The following is a 20,883-nucleotide window of genomic DNA, read 5'->3' as shown; positions in this document are numbered from 1 at the left end:
GTTCGACGTGTTGCCTCCCTGTCACACTTACGTACGAATTTACAAGTGCGACAGAGAGGCAACACGTCGAACGTGGTTCGCGGTAGGCCCTCTGATCAGGCGTGGCCAACTATTTCTGTTAGAGTATTAGTTTAGTATACACGTCGGATTATTTTAAAATATACAACTCAGTGGTAGCCAATTTTAGATTACGTTCAGCCCTACCCTCTGAGACACTGATGCTACCTTGATTTAAAGTGTTTACCTACTTAGAACAGAATCTCTTCCTACAGTCGGTTGTTCGCCACAGGTAACAACTTCTAATTACAAAAAGCATTTCTTTTAATACCTATATTTATTCTCCCCAAATTCGTAATATCGACCATAAAATGGCCGACTAACATACAGTTACACAATTACTATCAGTTTCAAAGAATTGTCCAGCGTAACTTGAGCTCTGGAACCTTACCAGTCCCTTCGTCGATCCGGCAGCTTATTATTCTGGTCACGTTAGGCCATAGACTAAATCTCACAGACTCCGAATGATAAAATACTAGCCTCTGACCCCGACTTAGTCAGCGTAGTAATCCTGCCCCCTACGTCTACCGTACCTAACTAAATGTATTCCCTAGTTTCTTCTCAGTAGTTGTTAAGTTGGATTTAAACTTGAGAGTCACGCAGATGACCATCAGAAATCCCCTCGATTTCTTTCTTTCCCTTCCTTTCAAATATGGGACATCTGAACTACAATCACTATTGATTTGTGTATATTTTATAAGTAAGCCGTTCATTATCTCTTTAACTCTCAAAAGGGCGGCCAACTTTTGCGATACAAAGATGTTCTGAAGCGCCACATGCGGAGATGTGACATTGAGCCATCGCACTGGGAGACTTCGGCACAAGATCGGCCGAAGTGGAGGCATACAGTGAGCACAAAAGTGCAAGCCTTCGAAGAGCAGAGGCGAGTGGAACTCGACGCAAAGCGTGACGAGTTAAATGCCCGACCACCTGCGGTCATCAACTACAATTTTGTCGGAGGGGTGCTGAGCTGACCTGCGGTGAGTGCGGTCGTTCATTCACGGCAAAGATAGGCTACGTCAGCCACCTAAGAGCCCACGATCGTCGCTCTCAATAACTAGTACAACCCCAGTCGCCGTGGCCGAAACCGGCCAGGAAAGGATGAAAGAATGATGATGATCTCTCAAAAGCACTATTCATAAAATAATAACTAGAGTTAGGAAACATTGAAGATCTTTTCTAAAGGTACTTTCTCATAATAGAGTAAACAATATTGTTTGAAGATTGCATATTTTACTAGTCATTTCTATTTTTCCTCAACCAATTTTTCTCATGGCTCGCACAAACGACTACTAGACTACCTAAAGTAGATGGAAATCACTTGCAAATAAAAAAAAAGATTCTACCGTAAAAACATGGAGGTGATATATTATTGGCCGGGACTTAGTGATCTGTGCTTTAGGGTCACTATCATTACCATTGTGTAAGGCAAGTGATGGATCAGCGCTTGAGGGCCGTCAGGAATGAAGACCATACTAAATCGGAATGTTTCAAGTCCAATTCAATTTCAGTCAAGTTTAGTACTTATTCTCATAACCGTATACGTTCGAATCGCGGAAACTTTGATGCGTACTTCGGCGAATGAGTACGGATAGCCAAAATGGCGTAACTTTCGTGTTATACATGTTTCGACACGTCCTTTTTATACAGAGGGGCATATAAGACAGTTTAGAGTACCTACCTAAGTAATAACGCAATTTGTAGAAGTTGCCTAAAGCGTAGTGTGATAGAGATATCCTTGCAAACTTAAATAAAGCTAAAATGTGGTATGTAGTAGGTATGGGGAAAAATTTATGTCAATAGTACAGAGGGTGCAGTGTGCACACTTCATCTAAGTTCATTCAGGGCCACTTGCACTATTCACTAACCCGGGGTTAACCGGTTAAACCTGGAGTTACCATTGTTACCAGTACATTTGACTCTGGGTTAAAGGTTTAACCGCTTAACCCCGGGCTAGTGGGATGGTGCAAGTGGGCCTATGCAGTTTTACTTGAAAGAGTCTCGATAATCCATTTATCCATCCATCCGTCCATATTATTCGTAGGATTTACATGATAATGACTTATATGTTTTACTATAAAATAATAAGAGTACCACCTTATTTTATTATGACTGTGCAAACTCAAAATTCATGATCGACTGGCGTGCCTACAACTAGTTCTTAACAAATGTTACTTTAAACGCCATCTACCGTCGAGTAGCAGAACTAAACGTGGCGCTTATATACGTTGTTCGGTTCAGTAAGTTTACTGTGGTTTATTATAATATAAATCACGTCGTAGGCTAACTAGAATAATCCTTGTGCCTTAAATTAAATAGTAATTTATAAATTGGACCTTGCTTAGGTACTATAAAATAGGATATGGGTAAAATAAATGATATTTACGTAATGGATATTACCTACCTAATAAAAGCAAACTACTATTCAACGTATTTTTCAGTTTATTTTGGATACTACCCTTGTTATAACGGCATCAGGTAGCTTAATATGGACAATTACCATCATCACTATTATCACTAATGGCAATTAACCCTATCGGTTATTGCCCCTAAACAAAAAAACACGCTATCCCTTTTAAATTGACTCATCTCTTTTTTTTGCGGCGCATACAAACGATGCGGGTGTAAAGTCACCAGAATCAAAACGACGTATATCAACAACAATATCAAGGCAATTAGGTCTTATTGTGTCTGAAGGGTAGAACGGCCACCTGTGGCGCCGCGAGTCCTGCCCATTGGGACTAATTTGTCAAATCCGCACCATCTAGAAACAGATTGGTTTTTGATTTGTACGAGCGTTGGGATTTGACAACGTAATATAACGATTTGATAACTACCTACCCATCCACGCGTTTGTGGATGGGTAGGTAGTTATTTCATTGTAATAGTAGGTATTTGTAATTTTATCAAGGTTTAAATGATTATATATTTAGATAACCAAAATACCAAATGGGTAGGTAGGTACCTATGTATAGTTTTAATACTCTGGTGCCTTATTTTTATTTTTTTCCTATTTTGAAAATCCTCGATTTTGATTAGCTAAAGTAGATGCCACTGAATGGCACTGTGTTTTGGTAACTGAATTGTCAAAAAATCACTTTTGACAAATATAGTGTGACCAGACTTACCGCTGACTTCTTTTACGGATGACTCACGTTAGACCGGGCCGTGTACGGACCGGAGCTTCCGGAGCTTCTTTTCTATGTAAAGCATCACGTGATCACATGTCATCTGTCATAGAAAAGTAAGGGCCGGAAGCACCGGCCCGGGCATGGCCCGGTCGGCCCGGCAAGATATCTACTTCACGCCGTACAGCGACACCTAGTTCAAGAGTACAATTCGAGGGATGAAGTTTTCTTTTTTATACTTCTTCTACGATTATGTAGGTAATCTTTGCTACATTTTAATAGTATAAGTTAACATACTACTATGAACAAAAACTGGTTTTCGAATTAGGTATCTCCTCCGAAAACTCTCAGAAAATAACTTACCTACCTTACCCTCCCTGATACCCGATTGATGCTAATAAGCTAACTTACCTTACAGGATCCCTGTACACAGATGACTCTATAGCCGGGCTTGGTGCACTGCGTACCGTCAGTACCATCAGTCATAAAAGCCAGGGAGGCGTAGGACCGCTGACCGCGGGGCCGGCAGTTTAAGGGCCCTATCTTCCTTTGCACGCGCATAATTATATTGCTTTCCCGTTTGCACAGTAGCATTGAACGCCGCTGATAACACTAACAAGCTTATAACTTACCTTACAGGATCCCTGTACACAGATGGCCCTGTAGCCGGGCTTGGTGCACGGGGTACCGTCAGTCACAAGGGCCAGGGAGGCGTAGAACTGCTGACCACGGGGCCGGCAGTTCAGGGTGCAGGGTGAGTCACCTGGAACGTACGAAAATTTGGTTGAATAACTGGGATTGTACTATGCACTAGTTGTTAAAATCAAAATACAAAAAGATCGTCACATTCATGTTTAGTCGGCGATTTTTCAGCGTTTCTTTGATTAGAAACAAATTAGGCAATCAAAAACGATAGTAGGTACAACCTCAAAGTGCAGTTTTTGTATTTCCTGCCACTATAAAATAAATCACTCATCCGTTATGTTAACTTTAGGCTAAAGAGTATCCCAAATTATTGGCCTTGTTAACTCCTTTATTTCATGGTTATACTCACGTTATACTATCCTAGATTTATTTAAATTATTGGCCTTGTTAACTCCTTTATTTCATGGTTATACTCACGTTATACTATCCTAGATTTATTTAAATTCTCTATCATAATTTATTTTTCCAAACTGTGCCGTTATCACATATTGCGTCAAAAAGCGCAGTTCAAAAGGGACATCAGAACGTTGTTTTCAGCTGGGTAACGATCATAGTTTCCGAGAAATAGATATTGTCACAACTCTAAGTTTCAGGAAATAAATCGTGTTTGACCAAGCATCTTGTCTTTAAACTACACCTACCATCAACATAGGGCACCCAGGTGTAGAACCTCCCTCGGAACGGCCGCCGGTCGTACACAGCACATTGATCGGCGCGGGAGTCACGTAGTGGGCCTGGACACGGCTGGAAATAGTAACAATAAAAAATATATATGATGTTTTGTTACTTTTACAATATGTAATACATATGAGTACAAATACTCGGTCACGTGGATCAAGTGGAAGTGGATGGAAGACCCGTGGATATCCCACGAAAAGGAAAAACGGATTGACGTAAAACCATAAGGTTTTGAGATTATTTTAGATTCCGTCATTGGACAATCATACATTAAAAATCGACTTGTAGGTACTTAGATAGAGAATTTATTTAACTCTCTATAACCTCTTCGTATTTCGTCTTAATTATCCTTCTTATAGACACGCATTACCCTACATTACATGGAACTTATCTTAGAATTATGTAATACACTCAATGGTATCTCGGCACTTGGAATCTCGCAAGCCCTTCGCAGATGCTCCATATATACATCATCAACTTCACACATGACTTCACTCATGGTACTACCTGACCAGGCCAGGCCAGTCAGGATGCCTGGTTGGAACCTCACAAGCCTCATCAATCTTCAATATAAAATGCATCCATGGTAGTTGTACGCAGGACTTACCTCAGTGTTACACTCATGGCCGGGGCATTCAGAATTCCCGCTCAGAATCCCCGCTCAGAATCTCCTGAGCTACGCAGCTGCTCCATTCTTCGCATCAATTTTTTTCCCCTTCAGTATAAAAGGGTTAAGATTAACTTCAAATATGACATACCTCAGTGTTACACTCATGGTACCGACTAACCAGGCCGGGGTAGTCAGGATCTCCGCTCAGAATCTCCTGAGCTACGCAGCTGCTTCATACTCTGCATCAACTTTTTTCCCTTCAGTATAAAAGACAGGGTACGATTAGCTTCAAATATGACATACCTCAGTGTTACACTCATGGTACCGCCTCGCCAGGCCGGGGCAGTCAGAATCCCCGCTCAGAATCCCCTGAGCACCGCAGCTGCTTCATACTCCGCATCAACTTTTTTCCCTTCCGTATAAAGGCAGTGGTACGATTAGCTTCAAATATAACATACCTCAGTGTTACACTCATGGTACCGCCTAACCAGGCCGGGGCAGTCAGGATCCCCGCTCAGAATCTCCTGAGCTACGCAGCTGCTTCATACTCCGCATCAACTTTTTTCCCTTCAGTATAAAAGGCAGGGTACGAATAGCTCCAAATATGACATACCTCAGTGTTACACTCATGGTACCGCCTCGCCAGGCCGGGGCAGTCAGGATCCCCGCTCGGAATATCGCGAGCCCTTCGTAGACGCTCCGTACTCCGAATCAATTTCCTTCTCTTTCTACTACGTCGCATTCTGTAAATTAAATTGTTTTTATTTTAGTATAGCAATTAAACAGCTTTCTGATACTGGTTAGACTAAAATGTAAGGCCTGAGTGGACGCTCGAGTTGGGCGTGCAGCGGGGCGGGGCGTGCGGCGTGCATGTTAAACAAACGCAAACGTATAAGAGCGGCCTTAGTGCACGCTACTCAAATCACTTGGGAGCTCGACGCCACGCTGCACGCCCCGCCGAACGTTCCGCTTCGAGCGTCCACTCAGGCCTTACACTAAGGTTTAACAGAAATGGTGTTGCAGAAAATGTCACAATAAATTCTGCATCCCAGATAAGGTGGCTTTAGGATACTTTACAATATCGTCGGTTAAAGTATAGTAGGTAAAGTCGCAAACCTCGTAACTTCATTTGAAGGAAATAAAGAACATGCGATTTTTATTCTATAATAAGATCAACCATACAAACTACCATACATACAATAATAAAAGTCTTCAAACCTAAAAAAATAAAAATCATTTTGGCGACTCAGTTTCAAAATAGGTAGGGGAAGTCCGGGTAAAGCGAACACCCCAGGCAAAGCGAATTCGGGCTCCCAATCCTAAACTAGTCGACTTTGTCGCACCACGCGCCTATATAATGTTCAAGATCCTTCGCTCTATGAGCGGCAAGCGTCACAGGGAGCGGTCGCTGTGAGCGTCGTCGGTGAGGAGTCAAAATGTGTTTTTAGTGCAAAATATTCGATTTTGAAAGGTAAGTACATTGTATGTTATTTTGTCATAGTAATTATCTCGAATTTTAATTCAAGATGCTTCTATTGCTTATTAAAGTATCTTCCTTTTACAACGCATTTCTTTTAAAACAATCCAAAGGTTATTTTTTTTTTAATTCTTAATTTCTTTAACTGACTGAATGGGCAAAGTGGATCGGGCAAAGCGGATAGCGTGTTCACTTTGAATTTATTAGGTAATTTTTTTTAATGATAATATTTTGTTACAGATGGTATATAAATATCAAAAAAAGATCGATAATGACTCCTGGCTAACAGATGTCATGGAAATGGCTATCAGAACGTGGATTCGCTGTGTTAAAATGTCTTCAGAAATGCCGTGAAGACTTATGCTTATGAAATCAGTGAAAATATATCAAAAGTTACTTGTGACAGCTTTTTCTAATTAATATTATTGAAATGATCTTATGTTGATTAATTTTCACTTAGTTATTAAGTTCACTAAGATTTTATGAGTAATATTTGCTTTGCCCGGGGGCCTGTTTCACTTTGCCCGGCACCCTGGGCAAAGCGAATAAAATATCTTTTTTTACGTGTCGTTCAAAATTGCAACAACTATTAAACATTGGAGGCTAGTGTTGTTTTAAATTAAAAGATTATTAAATAAAGACTTATTATTGATACTTTTTTCATTTCTTCCTCGTTAAATTTTTCTGTTATATCAAGTCAAAGGTAAAGGTGTTCACTATGCCCGGACTTCCCCTACCTACATAAAGTTTAATTCGAAAAGTTGTTAGGTTTGCAATTTCAACCGACGACGTATTGATCGCGAAACTATATGAACTCAAAATCATCTTAACAAGCACATGACCAAATTCGTAGAACTACAAACTAAGGACCTATAAGTACCTACTAATAAGTTCAATTGGTTAGACCGCCTGTGCTCAATATTTGCATTATTAATTTTATGAAGTCTCATGAAGTTGTTTGTCTTATATACCTAAGTGAATATTAAACAGATCATTTTTTATTATGTCTCAATGTGAGGAAGAGTTCTTAAGTAACATACGGATATTATGTTAAACATTTCTAATCAAAACGATTTACCAGGAAATGTACTAATTCGCAAACATAAAATGAGATAGTGAGTCTCTAATACCGCAACTACTGAACCAAATTCATAATGAAGAAATTTTGTATAAAAATATTAAATATTCGATAAATAGATATGTAAATATGAACTCATAAACACAGCTGACCGCCTGACCGTGTTCCCGTCATCCGATTGTGGTCAGGGATTTCTCCAACGGTAGTACCGTCTGATTGGCGTTTGTTCCGTAAACCTTAAGGTATCAGATGTACGACCTTTGGATGCCTTTATTGTTAACCCAGACCACACATAGGGAGATAACGGGAACTTTTGTAGAATTTCAAGGAACTCGGAATTTTAAATATACGGAGCCCAGCGAAATGAGCAGCACTGGTATTGTGTATTTCACCATAAAAGAAAACACAATCAATCAATTTACAATGTGAATAAAGGTAGCGGAAAAATGCCTTCAGGGAACGAGTTTTAAATTGAAATTAGATCTGATGGTATACGTAGGTACTTTGTTAGATGAAAACTTCAATAATATCACTGTCAGTTTGTAATAACACTAATAACAACCAGACAATAGTTGGATTGAATTTATAGCAAATACAAGACAAAAGAATGTAGCAATTACTATGATGCCGCAGGCTGCAAAGGGGCTTAATTTAAATGAGTCTGATGTTTTCGGTGCCGAATATTTTATTACCATCAATCAAACCTATTCGCTCAAGCGTAGCTGGTATAGTCAGTAGCAACATTTTGTAAACAAGAAGAATGGCTAAATAACTAAACCTGTTAATAATAGGTACATTTAAAGCTTTTGGAAATATACATTCTAAATCTGATCATATGCTAGTCCTACCAATCGCATGTCGTAGAGTACTTGTTTCTGTCATGACCAGCGTAGTAGGTATACCGTCGTATTTGCCACTTAAGACACATTGTAAGACAGTGCACTCATCAAGTCATCACACATAACAAGCGTAAGTGATATTGGATAATCAGTTAGAAATTGAATTTATTGCACGAGAATATTGTAAACAACTGAATGAGTTTTCTAATATTTTTGCCGTATAGGTACCTACAAGTAGGTATTTACTTAGTACATAATTGAAAAATCGGTAGATTTTATCGCATTTTAAACAAAGTTTTTTCTACTGGATAATGCAGGAATTATGGCTTTTAATGCAAATGCAACAGCTATGGAAAGACCACCTCTACAAGTATCAGCTAATCCAGATGATTATACAAGATGCGTAAGCGCATACAATACACTATAGAACGAATTACATTGTTTTACCTATATTACATCCCAACGGGGGTCACATATTACTTTTGTGCAGTAATTAAAACGATACAACCGTGGACGTGGCGTTGTCTATAGACACGCCGCCTACAAATAATTGGTTTTGATATCGATCTGTTCTGTCATGATACTGATGATGGCTATTGAGTAGGATTTACTTTTGTTTTATTAAAGCGCATAGAATAGGTTGATAAATTACAATATTAACGGTCTGAAAGTAGGATAATTAGCTAGTACTTTATGTTTACCTTCCCATAAAATTTACTTTAACAATTATATTAGAACCAATCCTTTGGTATTTACGTCATTAGTTTAACTATGCTAATGAATGGCAGGAACCAAACTATTGACCTATTTAATTAAATTCAAATTAGTGTATTTATGTTTGCGATTCGCACAACATAAATCATAATTCGGCCCGAAATAAATTTATTATTTGTCTGAACAGTTGGCCAAACGCATAAACTTAATCGTAAACCATCAAATAGTTCCTAACACTAATTACGAGCATTTGAACCAGGGCCTATGTGCAATTTACTCTTACACAAGTTTTGTTGTTAACACGGTATTCGACTTTTAGGCAGACGGTGACTTGGCAGTTTGGGCCGTAGATAAATATTTTTCACACAATATTTACGATCTGTTGTTAAAGCGGAGAGGTTCCGTGTTAGAAAAATGCTGAAGATAATTGTGTAGGTATTATAAAGCATACGTGTATGTAAGGTAGTTTTGAAACTAATTGAATGACGAAATTGCAAAAGTAACTTACAACCGGTACAAAAATTTCTTTAACAACCTTCTAAGGAAACTAAAGCACGAACACGAACAAAGCCTTCTCTTGACCCATAACAAAAACCCCAAGAAGCTGTGGAGTACGATAAGAAACATATGCAACATCCCAAAGAAACCGACTCAACACGCTGACTTAATTGATCCTAGTGACCCCAAGCAGTCTTTGAATAGGTGTAATAACTTCTTTTCGTCGGCGGGTAAAAAGCTTGCAGATACATTTTTGGCTCAAACTGGGGATTGTGAGAAGACTTTAGCCGCCAAGGTAAATATAAGAGAAAGTCCCTCCGAATCCTTCTTCATGCACCCTACAAATGTCAATGAAATCAGGAATATTATTTCGCAGCTTAAAAATAATAGTGCGCCGGGCCTGGATGGTCTCAGCGGCGATCTGATCAAATCTGTTGGCCACTTATTATTGCAACCATTAGTACATATTTATAACCTAAGTTTAAGTACGGGTCACTTTCCAGAACAGTGGAAAATAGCATCTATCACCCCCATATATAAGGACGGCCCTAAGAATGAACCTTGTAACTATAGACCTATATCCCTACTCAGTGTACTCTCGAAGATTCTGGAAAAACTGGTCAATTACAGACTCATCAGGTTCCTAGAAAGGAGTGGAGTACTGTCTGAGAGACAATTCGGCTTTAGGGCACATAGGTCCACTGAGGATGCCATCTCGCTCTTGGCCAATCTAATTTCTGCCAACTTGGACAATAACATAAACTGTATCGGCGTCTTCTTGGACCTGGCCAAGGCCTTTGACACTGTGTCTAGACCAATACTCCTTAAAAAGCTTGAAAAATTGGGGATACGGGGCGTGTCACTGGCCTGGTTCGAAAGCTATCTATTGGACAGAAGGCAACTGGTTAAAGTGGATTGCCACAAGAGCGAGCTGGATAAAGTGGAATTTGGGGTCCCACAGGGGAGCGTGCTTGGTCCTACATTATTCTTAATCTACATTAATGACATTCACAACATTTCCCTTTCCCAAGCTGAAATAATCTGCTATGCTGATGACACAGTGATCCTGTTTAAAGGTGATACTTGGGAGGGTGTTTTTGCTGCAGCATAAAAGGGTATGAGTAACGTCGCCTGCTGGCTACGAGATAACCTTCTAACCCTAAATAGCAAAAAGACTAAATTCCTGTGTTTTCATAAATCTGCCGCTTCCAGCCCCTCTAAATCTAAACAATTAATCAAAATTCATAATTGCAATAATGTCAATAGCTTATTATCGTGTTCTTGTGAAGTAATATGTCGTACCGACTCTATCAAATATCTCGGCTTACTTATAGACGAAAACTTAAATTTCAAAGCCCAAATAAAATGTCTCTCTAACAGAATTAGGAAAACGATGTACATATTTAAGAAACTAAGACATTCCGCAGACTTGAGACTCTTAAAAAATATATATATCTCCCTATGTCAGTCTCTAATCACATACGCTATCTCAGTATGGGGCAGTGCCGCCAAGACGTCAATATTAATGGCTGAAAGAGCTCAACGTTCGGTCTTAAAGGTAATGCTCAAAAAGCCCTTCCGATATCCGACAAGCAGCCTCTACCAAGAAGCTAAAGTACTCACAGTCCGCCAGCTCTACATACATAAAGTCTGTCTTTCGATACATAAAAACGCGGCTAAGTCTGAAAATTATGCAGAATTACTTTCTAAACGCGTATTTAAATTACCTATCCCGAGGGTAAATTCCGCTTTTGGGAGACGATTTGGCGGCGTCCTTAGTTCTTTGATCTACAATACGGCCGTAAAGTTCCAGAGCGAATTAATTAATTGCACTGTGCATGTAGCTAAAAGGTTACTTTTTAATTGGTTATTATCACTTGATTATAATGAGACTGAGACATTACTTCTAAAAATTGTTTAACACAATTCTCGAATAAATGTAAAACTAACTAAACTAGACTAAAATTGTATAACTCTAAAAACTTTTTAACTGAAAACTTTAATAGATATAAAAATAACTGATTAGACTGAGATATTATAACTGATACTAAAGGTGAACCTAGAAACAAAAATTAGTAGTAATGTAATAACAGATAGACTTACATAGTTTACACAATTGTTAAAATTAGAATTAGGTATCTTTCTCCTCTTAAGTTAACTTGCATGACATACAATGTACATCTGGTCTCCCGCGATACAGGCCTAGCCTAGTGCGGGGACTCCTGGAATCTCGGCATGTCAATTTAGTTATGCACAACTCTTACCAGTAACTCGTGTTGTAACCACTGTTGTATCCTTTCCGTGCAATAAAATATATTTTTATCTTATCTTATCTTATCTAATTTTCGTAGTACCTATCTTTATTTGCAAGATTAGTAGGAGCCCTATATATAAGTATTAAATAAAAAAAAATTATTATAACGAATGCTGCTATCTTCTTTATGATAAAGATGCAACGTGAACGGCAACACCTCTTTCCATTGGTAATTGAATAAAATAGAAACCTTTATTTATAAAATTTGGTACAAAATTGCACATTTTCATAGTGCAATATTCCGCTAAATAAAGTACTTAACAAAATTTCGCGTCGAACAAAAGATTAAAGACCGTGTAAACATAATGATAACAATCCATTGTACGCCAAAGAGCTCCAAATTGTACGTCAATCAGAACCTCTGACCAAATTCCGTGATAATCCGGTCGAGCACGGCCTTGTTACATCTTTAAATCTTCAATATTACCTTAATTTGGCATGTTCCGTCTGAAAAGGGCGGTAAGGTCAATTTTAAACGCATTTAGCTTTGACTCTGTGTGTGGCGAAATAAACGGATATTAAACAGAGAAGGTAACATTGAATACAATAATGCTACTCTGGTTAAGTGGGAACATTATGTTTTACATAGTCAGTGAAGCTGTGGTAATGTGTAGTGTGCGTTAATTAAATACCTATTCCAACTTGATCATTATGCAACTCAGGGGCGCAATGACATTGTCACTCCTGGCGAAAGGACAATAAAAATCCGCGAAAGCAATTGTCAAGAAGGAGATCTCGCAATAAAAAAGGAGAGCTATTATCAGGGTTCAGGACCCCTGTGCTACGCGATGAAGATATTTAAAGATATCTTAGACTTAAGAAGATTAACATTTACGAAACCCCGACGACAGCGTTTACGAGTGCGTGAAATGAAAGTGTCACGCCGGTGGGTCGATGAGGCGGGACAGTCGTGTCGAATCCCAGTAACAGCAACGCTCTTAACTGATCATCGACGGACCTTATGCCTTTGTAATAAAGTATATGAACAGTAAATTTATCATGTGGTGGATGGTACATCTCACTCTGACGGCCGTGATAAAATATTGGCATTTCTCGTTGATTGTCTTGACGAGTCGACGGTGTGGGTGTTAATATTTTATTACCAACTTTTTTGTAACACATGAAGTACATTTTTATTGATTTTAAACTGTAGCCAACATAGGTACTTAATGTTATTTTTTTTATGCAGATGACATATGTTAATCCCATTAACTAGGTACCAAATTCTTCTTCTTCTTATTAAAAAAAAAAAACAATTTTTATTCTTATTCTTATTTTTATCGTGTGAAGGGATCATAACTAGATAATATTTTGCCAATATCTTGAACAGTAAGCCCCACTGGCCACATTCTTTGTTGCAATAATTTTGGTGGGTTCAATATCTCAGAATGACAGTATTGTAAAAGCTCTATTAGTCATTGAGGCGAACTGTACATCAAAGCGTGCCTTGATCATTTAGGTACTAAAACGAAGTCAATACCTAGGAACAGCTTGGTCCGTAAAGAGATGAATTGATGATTAATAATGTAGTTTCAATGGACGATTGCGAACCATTAGACCAACTAAACATTTCTCATTTATGTAGCTTTCCTAATGGTGCGTTTGTAATTTATGCATGTAAGTCATCTTCCTAAGGCAAAGTCTACAAAATAAAGTACCTACCAAGGTAAACTCTTATGGAGTCATTAAAGTTACAGATTTATTGATTCTCATTTATCAAATCGCTCTCAATTTTTCGTTGTAAGTAATTTTTAAGTTTAATTTTAAAATTAATTCGGATTACACTGATACAAGAGACATAATTATTTGTTCTAATCTGAGCTATTAAGCCATTATTCCTGATATATGGCATTTAGAAATTCAGCGAATCAGTTTGTGTTGTCATCGTTTATAAACTAAGAGTATGTATTAACAAATTGTTATTTACTTTACGCTGCGAAACTTAATTGTTCAAACAATTTTATTTTATTTTAAGTATTTCCATAAAAAAACCTGTCAATTTTCTTCTGCTCCGGATCAATTTATACAGTGTGTAAGTCCAATACGGGCAATAAATTAAACCAGATATAGAATTTACACGTCTAATCATTAATTAAGAAGTTTTTTAAGTTACACTTAATTATGACCCCGTAATTATTTTTTTTCCGATTACCGAGCAGCAATGTACCTACTGCAAACATTAAGAAACATAAGATGACATGACATTACGAGATACGAGCTTTTTATTGTAACTGCCAACAAGCGTTCACAGTTACTTTAAAAAGCTCGTATCCCGTAACTTGTGTAGTGTATTACATTGCGGGCCGAATTATTTTGTATGGTTAAGAGCCAACAGGAGTGGTCATTTCTCCATACAAACGTACTCGACAGTTTCCTCAGTGGGTTTTGAAGCTAGAGCAATGATTTTTTTCAACACAGATTAATATTGTCAATATCTGTGTCGGACCGTTTTGCTTTTTTTGATATTTTTGTTTTTTAAGGCGCTAGAGCCCTTCAAAAATGGCAAAAATGGCCTAATTGACTATGCCGCAATGAGAGGCGTGCTAAAAAGCAAAACGGTCCGACACAGATAATGTCATAATCATTTAGATTTCCAAATTTGGTTACGATTGGTTAAGTTTTGGAGGAGGAAACAGTCGAGTACGAAACCTCGATTTTTGATATTTTTACGCAGGATTTTTCGCCTTGTCCTTATCGCACTAGTTTTAGGAGCCGCTTCCGTTAGCGAGACGGGTATATTTACCTAAAATATTTCAATCTTAGCTCCTGTTGGCTCTTAAAAAATTCATTGTATTTCTAAGTAAAATCTATCTCAATATACTTCTTAGGTCCTGTGCTAACCACCGTTTAAATTTTCGCCCGTATTGGATTTACACACTGTATACTAATAAATGCACATTCAACTGTTTTCATTGCGGAAGAACAGGTCCTTAAATTAACATGTCGAGAAAGGGCTGGTCGGTACCGTTTGAGTCCCTACTAAAGAACCATGTCTAGACATTCTTCAAAGTTTTATTTCATGAATAAGTATCGCGGTAACCAAATACAATATAACCAAATATAATATATAAAAAAAATACAATATTACTATACAAAAAAAACAGTGATCTACCAAGCAGGTACATAATTTATGTCAAACAGGTAAACTATATAGTTCCTAATTATGGTCGCCGTTCTTCCATTATTAGGAATTCATTGTGAACTTTTTAACTTTAACAATATTTTAGATGGAACATCGTTCCAATACATTTGAAGTCAGGAAAGGACTCGTAGTAGGGTTATCGACGCGTACGTCGGCGCGAAGCTCTCCCGCGGTGGCCAGACTTTATCGATCACGCGCCGTATCATTAGATATCATTGTGATATATGATCAAGCGACCAAACGGTTAGGGCTGTCACTTGTACTATTCAAGTTCTTACTTTAAGTATCTGACATGTTTTGACTCTGAGATGTTGGCATTTTAATAATAAAATGATTACTTTTTTGTTTGGAAAAAAAAGTGGTACCTAACTATAACGCTTTGCCAAACATTATCTACCTTTTTTCTTTGTATACTTATTCTTTAGTTAGATACAGTAGAAACTAGCTACTTGTGTAGGGTAAAACATAACCAAATAAACATAATTATGTCCTTGGCGGATTACCGAGCTGTCCGGATTAAAGTCTTAAAATTTGAATGGTACAAAGATCACTAAATCGGTGAAAACATGTTTGAAAGATGTATGGCAGTAACGCTTTATATGGTACACTCAAGAAAATTAACCTAATAATTACGCATTTTTTATGAAAGTAATACATATTTACAATAACTAACTTAACACGATCTGAAACGTTTAAATAAGTCATCATGTTTCAACCCTTAAAACGAAACAATTAAGACAATACCACACGAAACAAAGGAAAAAATAAAATGGAAAAATCTCGGTTGATCATCCTCGCGCGTTGCCAGGTTGTTTGTAACAAGAATTTCGTTTTTAAGCGACAGAAATATTAGAACAGAGATGTGATAATTCTGCCTTATCTGGCTTATCGGACAGTATATCCGTTAAGGTAAATGTTACAGGCTGTTAGGGGAAATAATGTTGTTTTCTGGTTCATTATTATCTATTAAGATAGGGCAATGATACTTTGATTTCGTTATCGATGTAACTTTGTGATTTGTTTTTTATTTATCATAGACGTACGTTATAAATATAAGGTATAGTACATTTTTAGTTTAAGTTTTAAAGTATTAAGTACCTTAAATATGGCATTTTAATGTTATTTGCGCTTTTTGTGTACTAATCAAAAACGCAACCGCCTCATAAGTCTAGAACTAAATAGATATAAATAAATTATGACTAATTTAGGAAACTTTATCTTACACCAATTACCTAAATATGCAACCAGTAAGCTCAAAAAAGCTTGCTTGGAGGTTGCGGGTTCAAGTCCTGCCGGAAGCGTAATTTTTCCATTTTTTCCTTTAATATAAAATTCAAAAAAGCTTGTTTTAAAATAAGTAAATACTAATTGATTGCCATATACAAAATTCAGAAAGATAATCACACTGTAAATAAATACGCATTGATACTTTTAAGTAAAAATTATCTAATCCTAACAGCTCTAATGTTTGTAGATGTTACAGCGTTGGGATGTAGCTACACGTGGAATTAAACCCAGAACTCATTTATATGGAGCTGAACTAATTAAAACCAGACTGTTAGTTCTATTAAATATCCCTTTGTTTCATAAAGAACAGGACTCCTTGTCCAGGAACTAACAGAACTAGTAGGTACCTAATACCCACTATACGTTAACGCCATGGAAGTATTTTGAAGATCGATAATTGACTTTTTCGATATAGGAACTCCCTACTTGTTATTAAATTTAGCCACCTAGAATCTGATGTACCTATTTAGGGCTAAGATGGGCGATTTTTTATCACTTGTCATCATGCCTGTCACGTTCTATAGGTAACAAGTATGTAAGTGAGAAAGTGTCGCATGCCATGCTAGTGATAAAAATGCGACCATGATACCACCGCTGATTGATGTGTGATGAGATTCAATTTCATATAAGATTTTTTTTCTTAAAAAATACATGGTGTTTATTTAAATATTTTTTAAAATATGCCTAGACTTAGCAACTACATATTACTCAACTGTAACTTAACAACTATTTGTCGTAAGTAGCTTCCGATACTCCGCGACGGCATCAGGAGGAATGTGCCGTAAGCATTCATTAAGGATTGTGAGAACAAGGCTATCGATATCGGCAATCAGCACGAGGAGTTACGTGTATTAAATACATTCCCAATTTAATCAACCGCATTCTCTGTTCTGCGTTAATAGAAAGAGATGAAATGAAAGTTTAAAGCAAGAAAACATACGTCGGAAACAATAAAGTCTAAAGCAATATGAAATTACAGCTAGTTTCCAGATTTTGTATTGATTCATGAAATGAAAATGTCGCCAGACAGAGGCCCTCACGGATTGTATTTTGACTAGGTACTAAAGAAGTAATGACATTAGTAAAATGAATCGCAAGTGTCTTGTGACGTGCGAATCGGACGCAGTGTGCCATGCCCCATAAATGTAGTACTTGCTCCACGGGCCCCACGCGCTCCATGAGAACGTATTGAATGTCATATAATAATGGCACATATCTCGAAGGATCCCTGGGTAAGCACTGCCGCTCCTGCACAGAGACGCCGCCCCCACACGTCTTGGAGCACTTCCTCCACGGGCCCCACGCGCTCCATGCGAACGTATTGATTTTCATAATAAATAATAATGGCACATACCTCGAAGGATCCCCGGGCAAGCACTGCCGCTCCTGCACGGAGACGCCGCCCCCACACGCCTTGGAGCACTTGCTCCACGGCCCCCACGCGCTTACGCGAACGTATTGATTTTCATAATATATAATAATGGCACATACCTCGAAGGATCCCTGGGTAAGCACTGCCGCTCCTGCACGGAGACGCCGCCCCCACACGTCTTGGAGCACTTGCTCCACGGGCCCCACGCGCTCCATGCGAACGCCGTGCCGTTTGTTCGAGTCGCTTCTGTCGTTCGGGACACCTGAAATTATTAGGCAGCGGTATAGATTTTTGAGCTCTTAGGTAACCAACAGGAGTTACCGAAGCTTACCAGAAGCGTGCAAATTTCTCCATTCTTTCCTTTTGTTTGCACGCCTAAGACCTTATTTTAAAATTATGTAGTATGGTTTGTAGACGTATCTGTTTGATAAAAAAATTGATTGGTATAGATAGACGTTACATTTATGTACTTACATTGATTTGGATCGAACTATAGAAGGCAAAGGCTATTTTTTGAATATAATATTTTACCATTGTCATCATTAGAAAAAGCGTTTTAATTGTTTTAACGCCTAATAGATTTGAACATTGATGATGATGATGATAATTACTAGGCTGATTGTACCTATTTGAGATTTTTTTAAACTAAGTATAATTATGGATTTTTGATTTGGACTCTGATTTTGAATTAATTATTTATATAATTTCCCCTTATATATAGCCCTTGGGCTTGGGCAGTACCTTGGTACTGGTACTATATTAAGTAGGTAAGATACATATACATGGAAGTTTTCTATTGATTATTTTTATTGATCGAAGCTGACGTCCTAAATATTCCACTGGTCTGTAATTGGAGCGTCGCGGTTGACAACGCTACGGCGGCCTGGTACAATTTGTAGAAGTGGGGCTCTGAATTGGTACTTCATGATATCAAATTACTTTTGAAAACATGCTAGCCTCATTGTACACATTAGGTACAGCCGCCACTTTCTGTTGTATGATGTTTGATTGAGAAACAATGTTCTAACGATCAACTAACTAAACTAACTATTACGGCTCAGCGACCCAAAGAGGATCTTGGCCTCCGAAACGAGAGCACACCATTTTTCCCGATCCTGCGCCGTTTCCTGCCAATTATCGGCTTGAAGCTGACGCAGATCCGCTTCCACACTGTCTCCCCAGCGGTATCTGGGCCGACCTACCGGGCGGCCACCAGTCGGTCTTCCCAGGTACGCCCTCTTGGCAGCTCGGTCCTCTCCCATTCTCAATAGGTGCCCGAACCAGCGAAGTCTGTGGGATTTCGTTTCGCCGATGATATTGGGTCCGGCTGTAGTATGTGTGTGGGTATGGTGTAGTATACACACTACACCTCCCCCCTTGAAGAAAAAAAATAATAATTAAAATCTAAAAGTTAATCTATTTTTTTTTTTAATATACAGTGGGCCACTCAGATAAGCTTAAAAAATATAAACTGCATTATAAAATAAGAGATTACATATATGAAAACACATTTATTACGCTATTACGAGTATAGCAGAAGTTAAAGTCTAATTATAAAGAAAATTGGAAATTGGACTTAAATGTAGCAACAATGTGCTAAGTTTAATGTTTGTTTACACAAAAAATACAATTTACATTAACCTTAAAGATTATGTAAAAAAAAATTATAATAAAATATTTTTGCATACGAATACTACACCATACCCACACACATACTACACGGCCACCAACTCGATTTCGGCATTCCTCCTTATCCTCCAGGTGCCGTTGTCTCTCTTGATAGGTCCCAGGATCTTACGAAAGTTTTTCCTTTCCGACGTTCTAACGATCAAATGAGTGAGCATAAATAGGCGAACACTTTAGTCTTTTTTATTCTGCATGAAAACGAAAATTTGAGAACGAGAGAACGTAAAACGACAAGTCACCACCAAAAATGGGACCCGACCAATGGGACCAAATAACAAACAACAATAACTGGCAAATTTGTCACTCAGTTGGCAAAAAACATTCAAATTAGTGAGCTTTGATTGTCTACCGAGTTTGTGTCAATTCGAAAGTTGTAGTTGATTTTTCCGTGACAACCACAGTACAATTTATGACTTCTAAACTCAAAATTGTACTGGAGTGATAGCTTAAGAACTGAATATATCTATACAAACAGCGAAACAGCTTGTGTTGTGTGCTTAGCATTTTTCAGAAGTTCTACTATTATGTCGTTCGAATTCAGATTCGAACGATATAATAGTAGCCTACCACAACTCCGCATAACTTTCAATATTTCACTAGGCATTCAGAATTATTTTCAAACAAAATACCGCGGTATAAATATCCGTTACTTGATCTATAAACTTGCCCTTTAGTCATCTGCTTATTATAACCAGGATTCAAAACATTGGATAAACTTACCGGCCTTAGCTCGGTGTTCGTAAGCTGCGCCTGCACCAGTCTTTGGCAGATTGCAAGAGATCTGAAATATAAACAAACCCGTTATTGACCAGTATCAACTTGACCTTAAGTTACGTGTAGTTTTGAGAGATGAGAGGAGCAAATTATACTGGATTAGAGCTTAATGTTTAAGACAAAATGTTGTACTAAATAGACAGTACCATCGTCCAATTTACAATACGTTAACCTTATTACAAAGGCATAGGGTCCATCCATAGGCAGTCAGATAGTGCTGCTGTTAATAGGTCTGTTCATGACAAGGCTTACCGACTGCCACATGACTGATTTAAGTCTGACCTTCGTTTACTAATAATTATAACGAATGCCAGATTCAAGTTATATTCTGGATATAAGAAGAAATACTTCGTGAATATAACAGCTAATTTATCATCCCTTTGAGCAATGTCACGGATGACGAATGGTAAGCTTCTGACGATCGACTAACACAATGCATGAGGCACAAAGGAGTGTTTGTTTTTCAAGTAAACAACAGTGAGCGAAAGTGCTTTTCAGAGATCTATCGTCATTTATGATTTGTA

At 38.0% G+C, this 20,883-nt stretch overlaps 1 protein-coding gene across 2 annotated transcripts in view; it reads right to left on the bottom strand.

Moving 5' to 3' along the window:
• The window catches only part of LOC134655377 (thrombospondin type-1 domain-containing protein 4-like), a 170,101-nt gene that overhangs the window by 75,122 nt on the left and 74,096 nt on the right, over positions 1-20,883 (bottom strand). The window contains exons 3-7 of one of the 2 annotated variants that reach the window (XM_063510831.1): positions 20,306-20,366; positions 18,019-18,161; positions 5,792-5,921; positions 4,532-4,634; positions 3,818-3,948 (exon numbers count right to left, since the gene is read on the bottom strand). In XM_063510831.1, the coding sequence (XP_063366901.1) occupies positions 3,818-3,948; positions 4,532-4,634; positions 5,792-5,921; positions 18,019-18,161; positions 20,306-20,366 (568 nt within the window). Of the gene's footprint in view, positions 1-3,817; positions 3,949-4,531; positions 4,635-5,791; positions 5,922-17,881; positions 17,968-18,018; positions 18,162-20,305; positions 20,367-20,883 lie in introns of those variants that run through there. The other variant, XM_063510832.1, reaches the window with a different exon arrangement.

This window comes from Cydia amplana, chromosome 16 (genome assembly GCF_948474715.1).
Source record: "Cydia amplana chromosome 16, ilCydAmpl1.1, whole genome shotgun sequence".
Classification (NCBI taxonomy): Eukaryota; Metazoa; Arthropoda; class Insecta; order Lepidoptera; family Tortricidae; genus Cydia; species Cydia amplana.
This window is presented reverse-complemented; position numbering and strand designations above follow the sequence as displayed.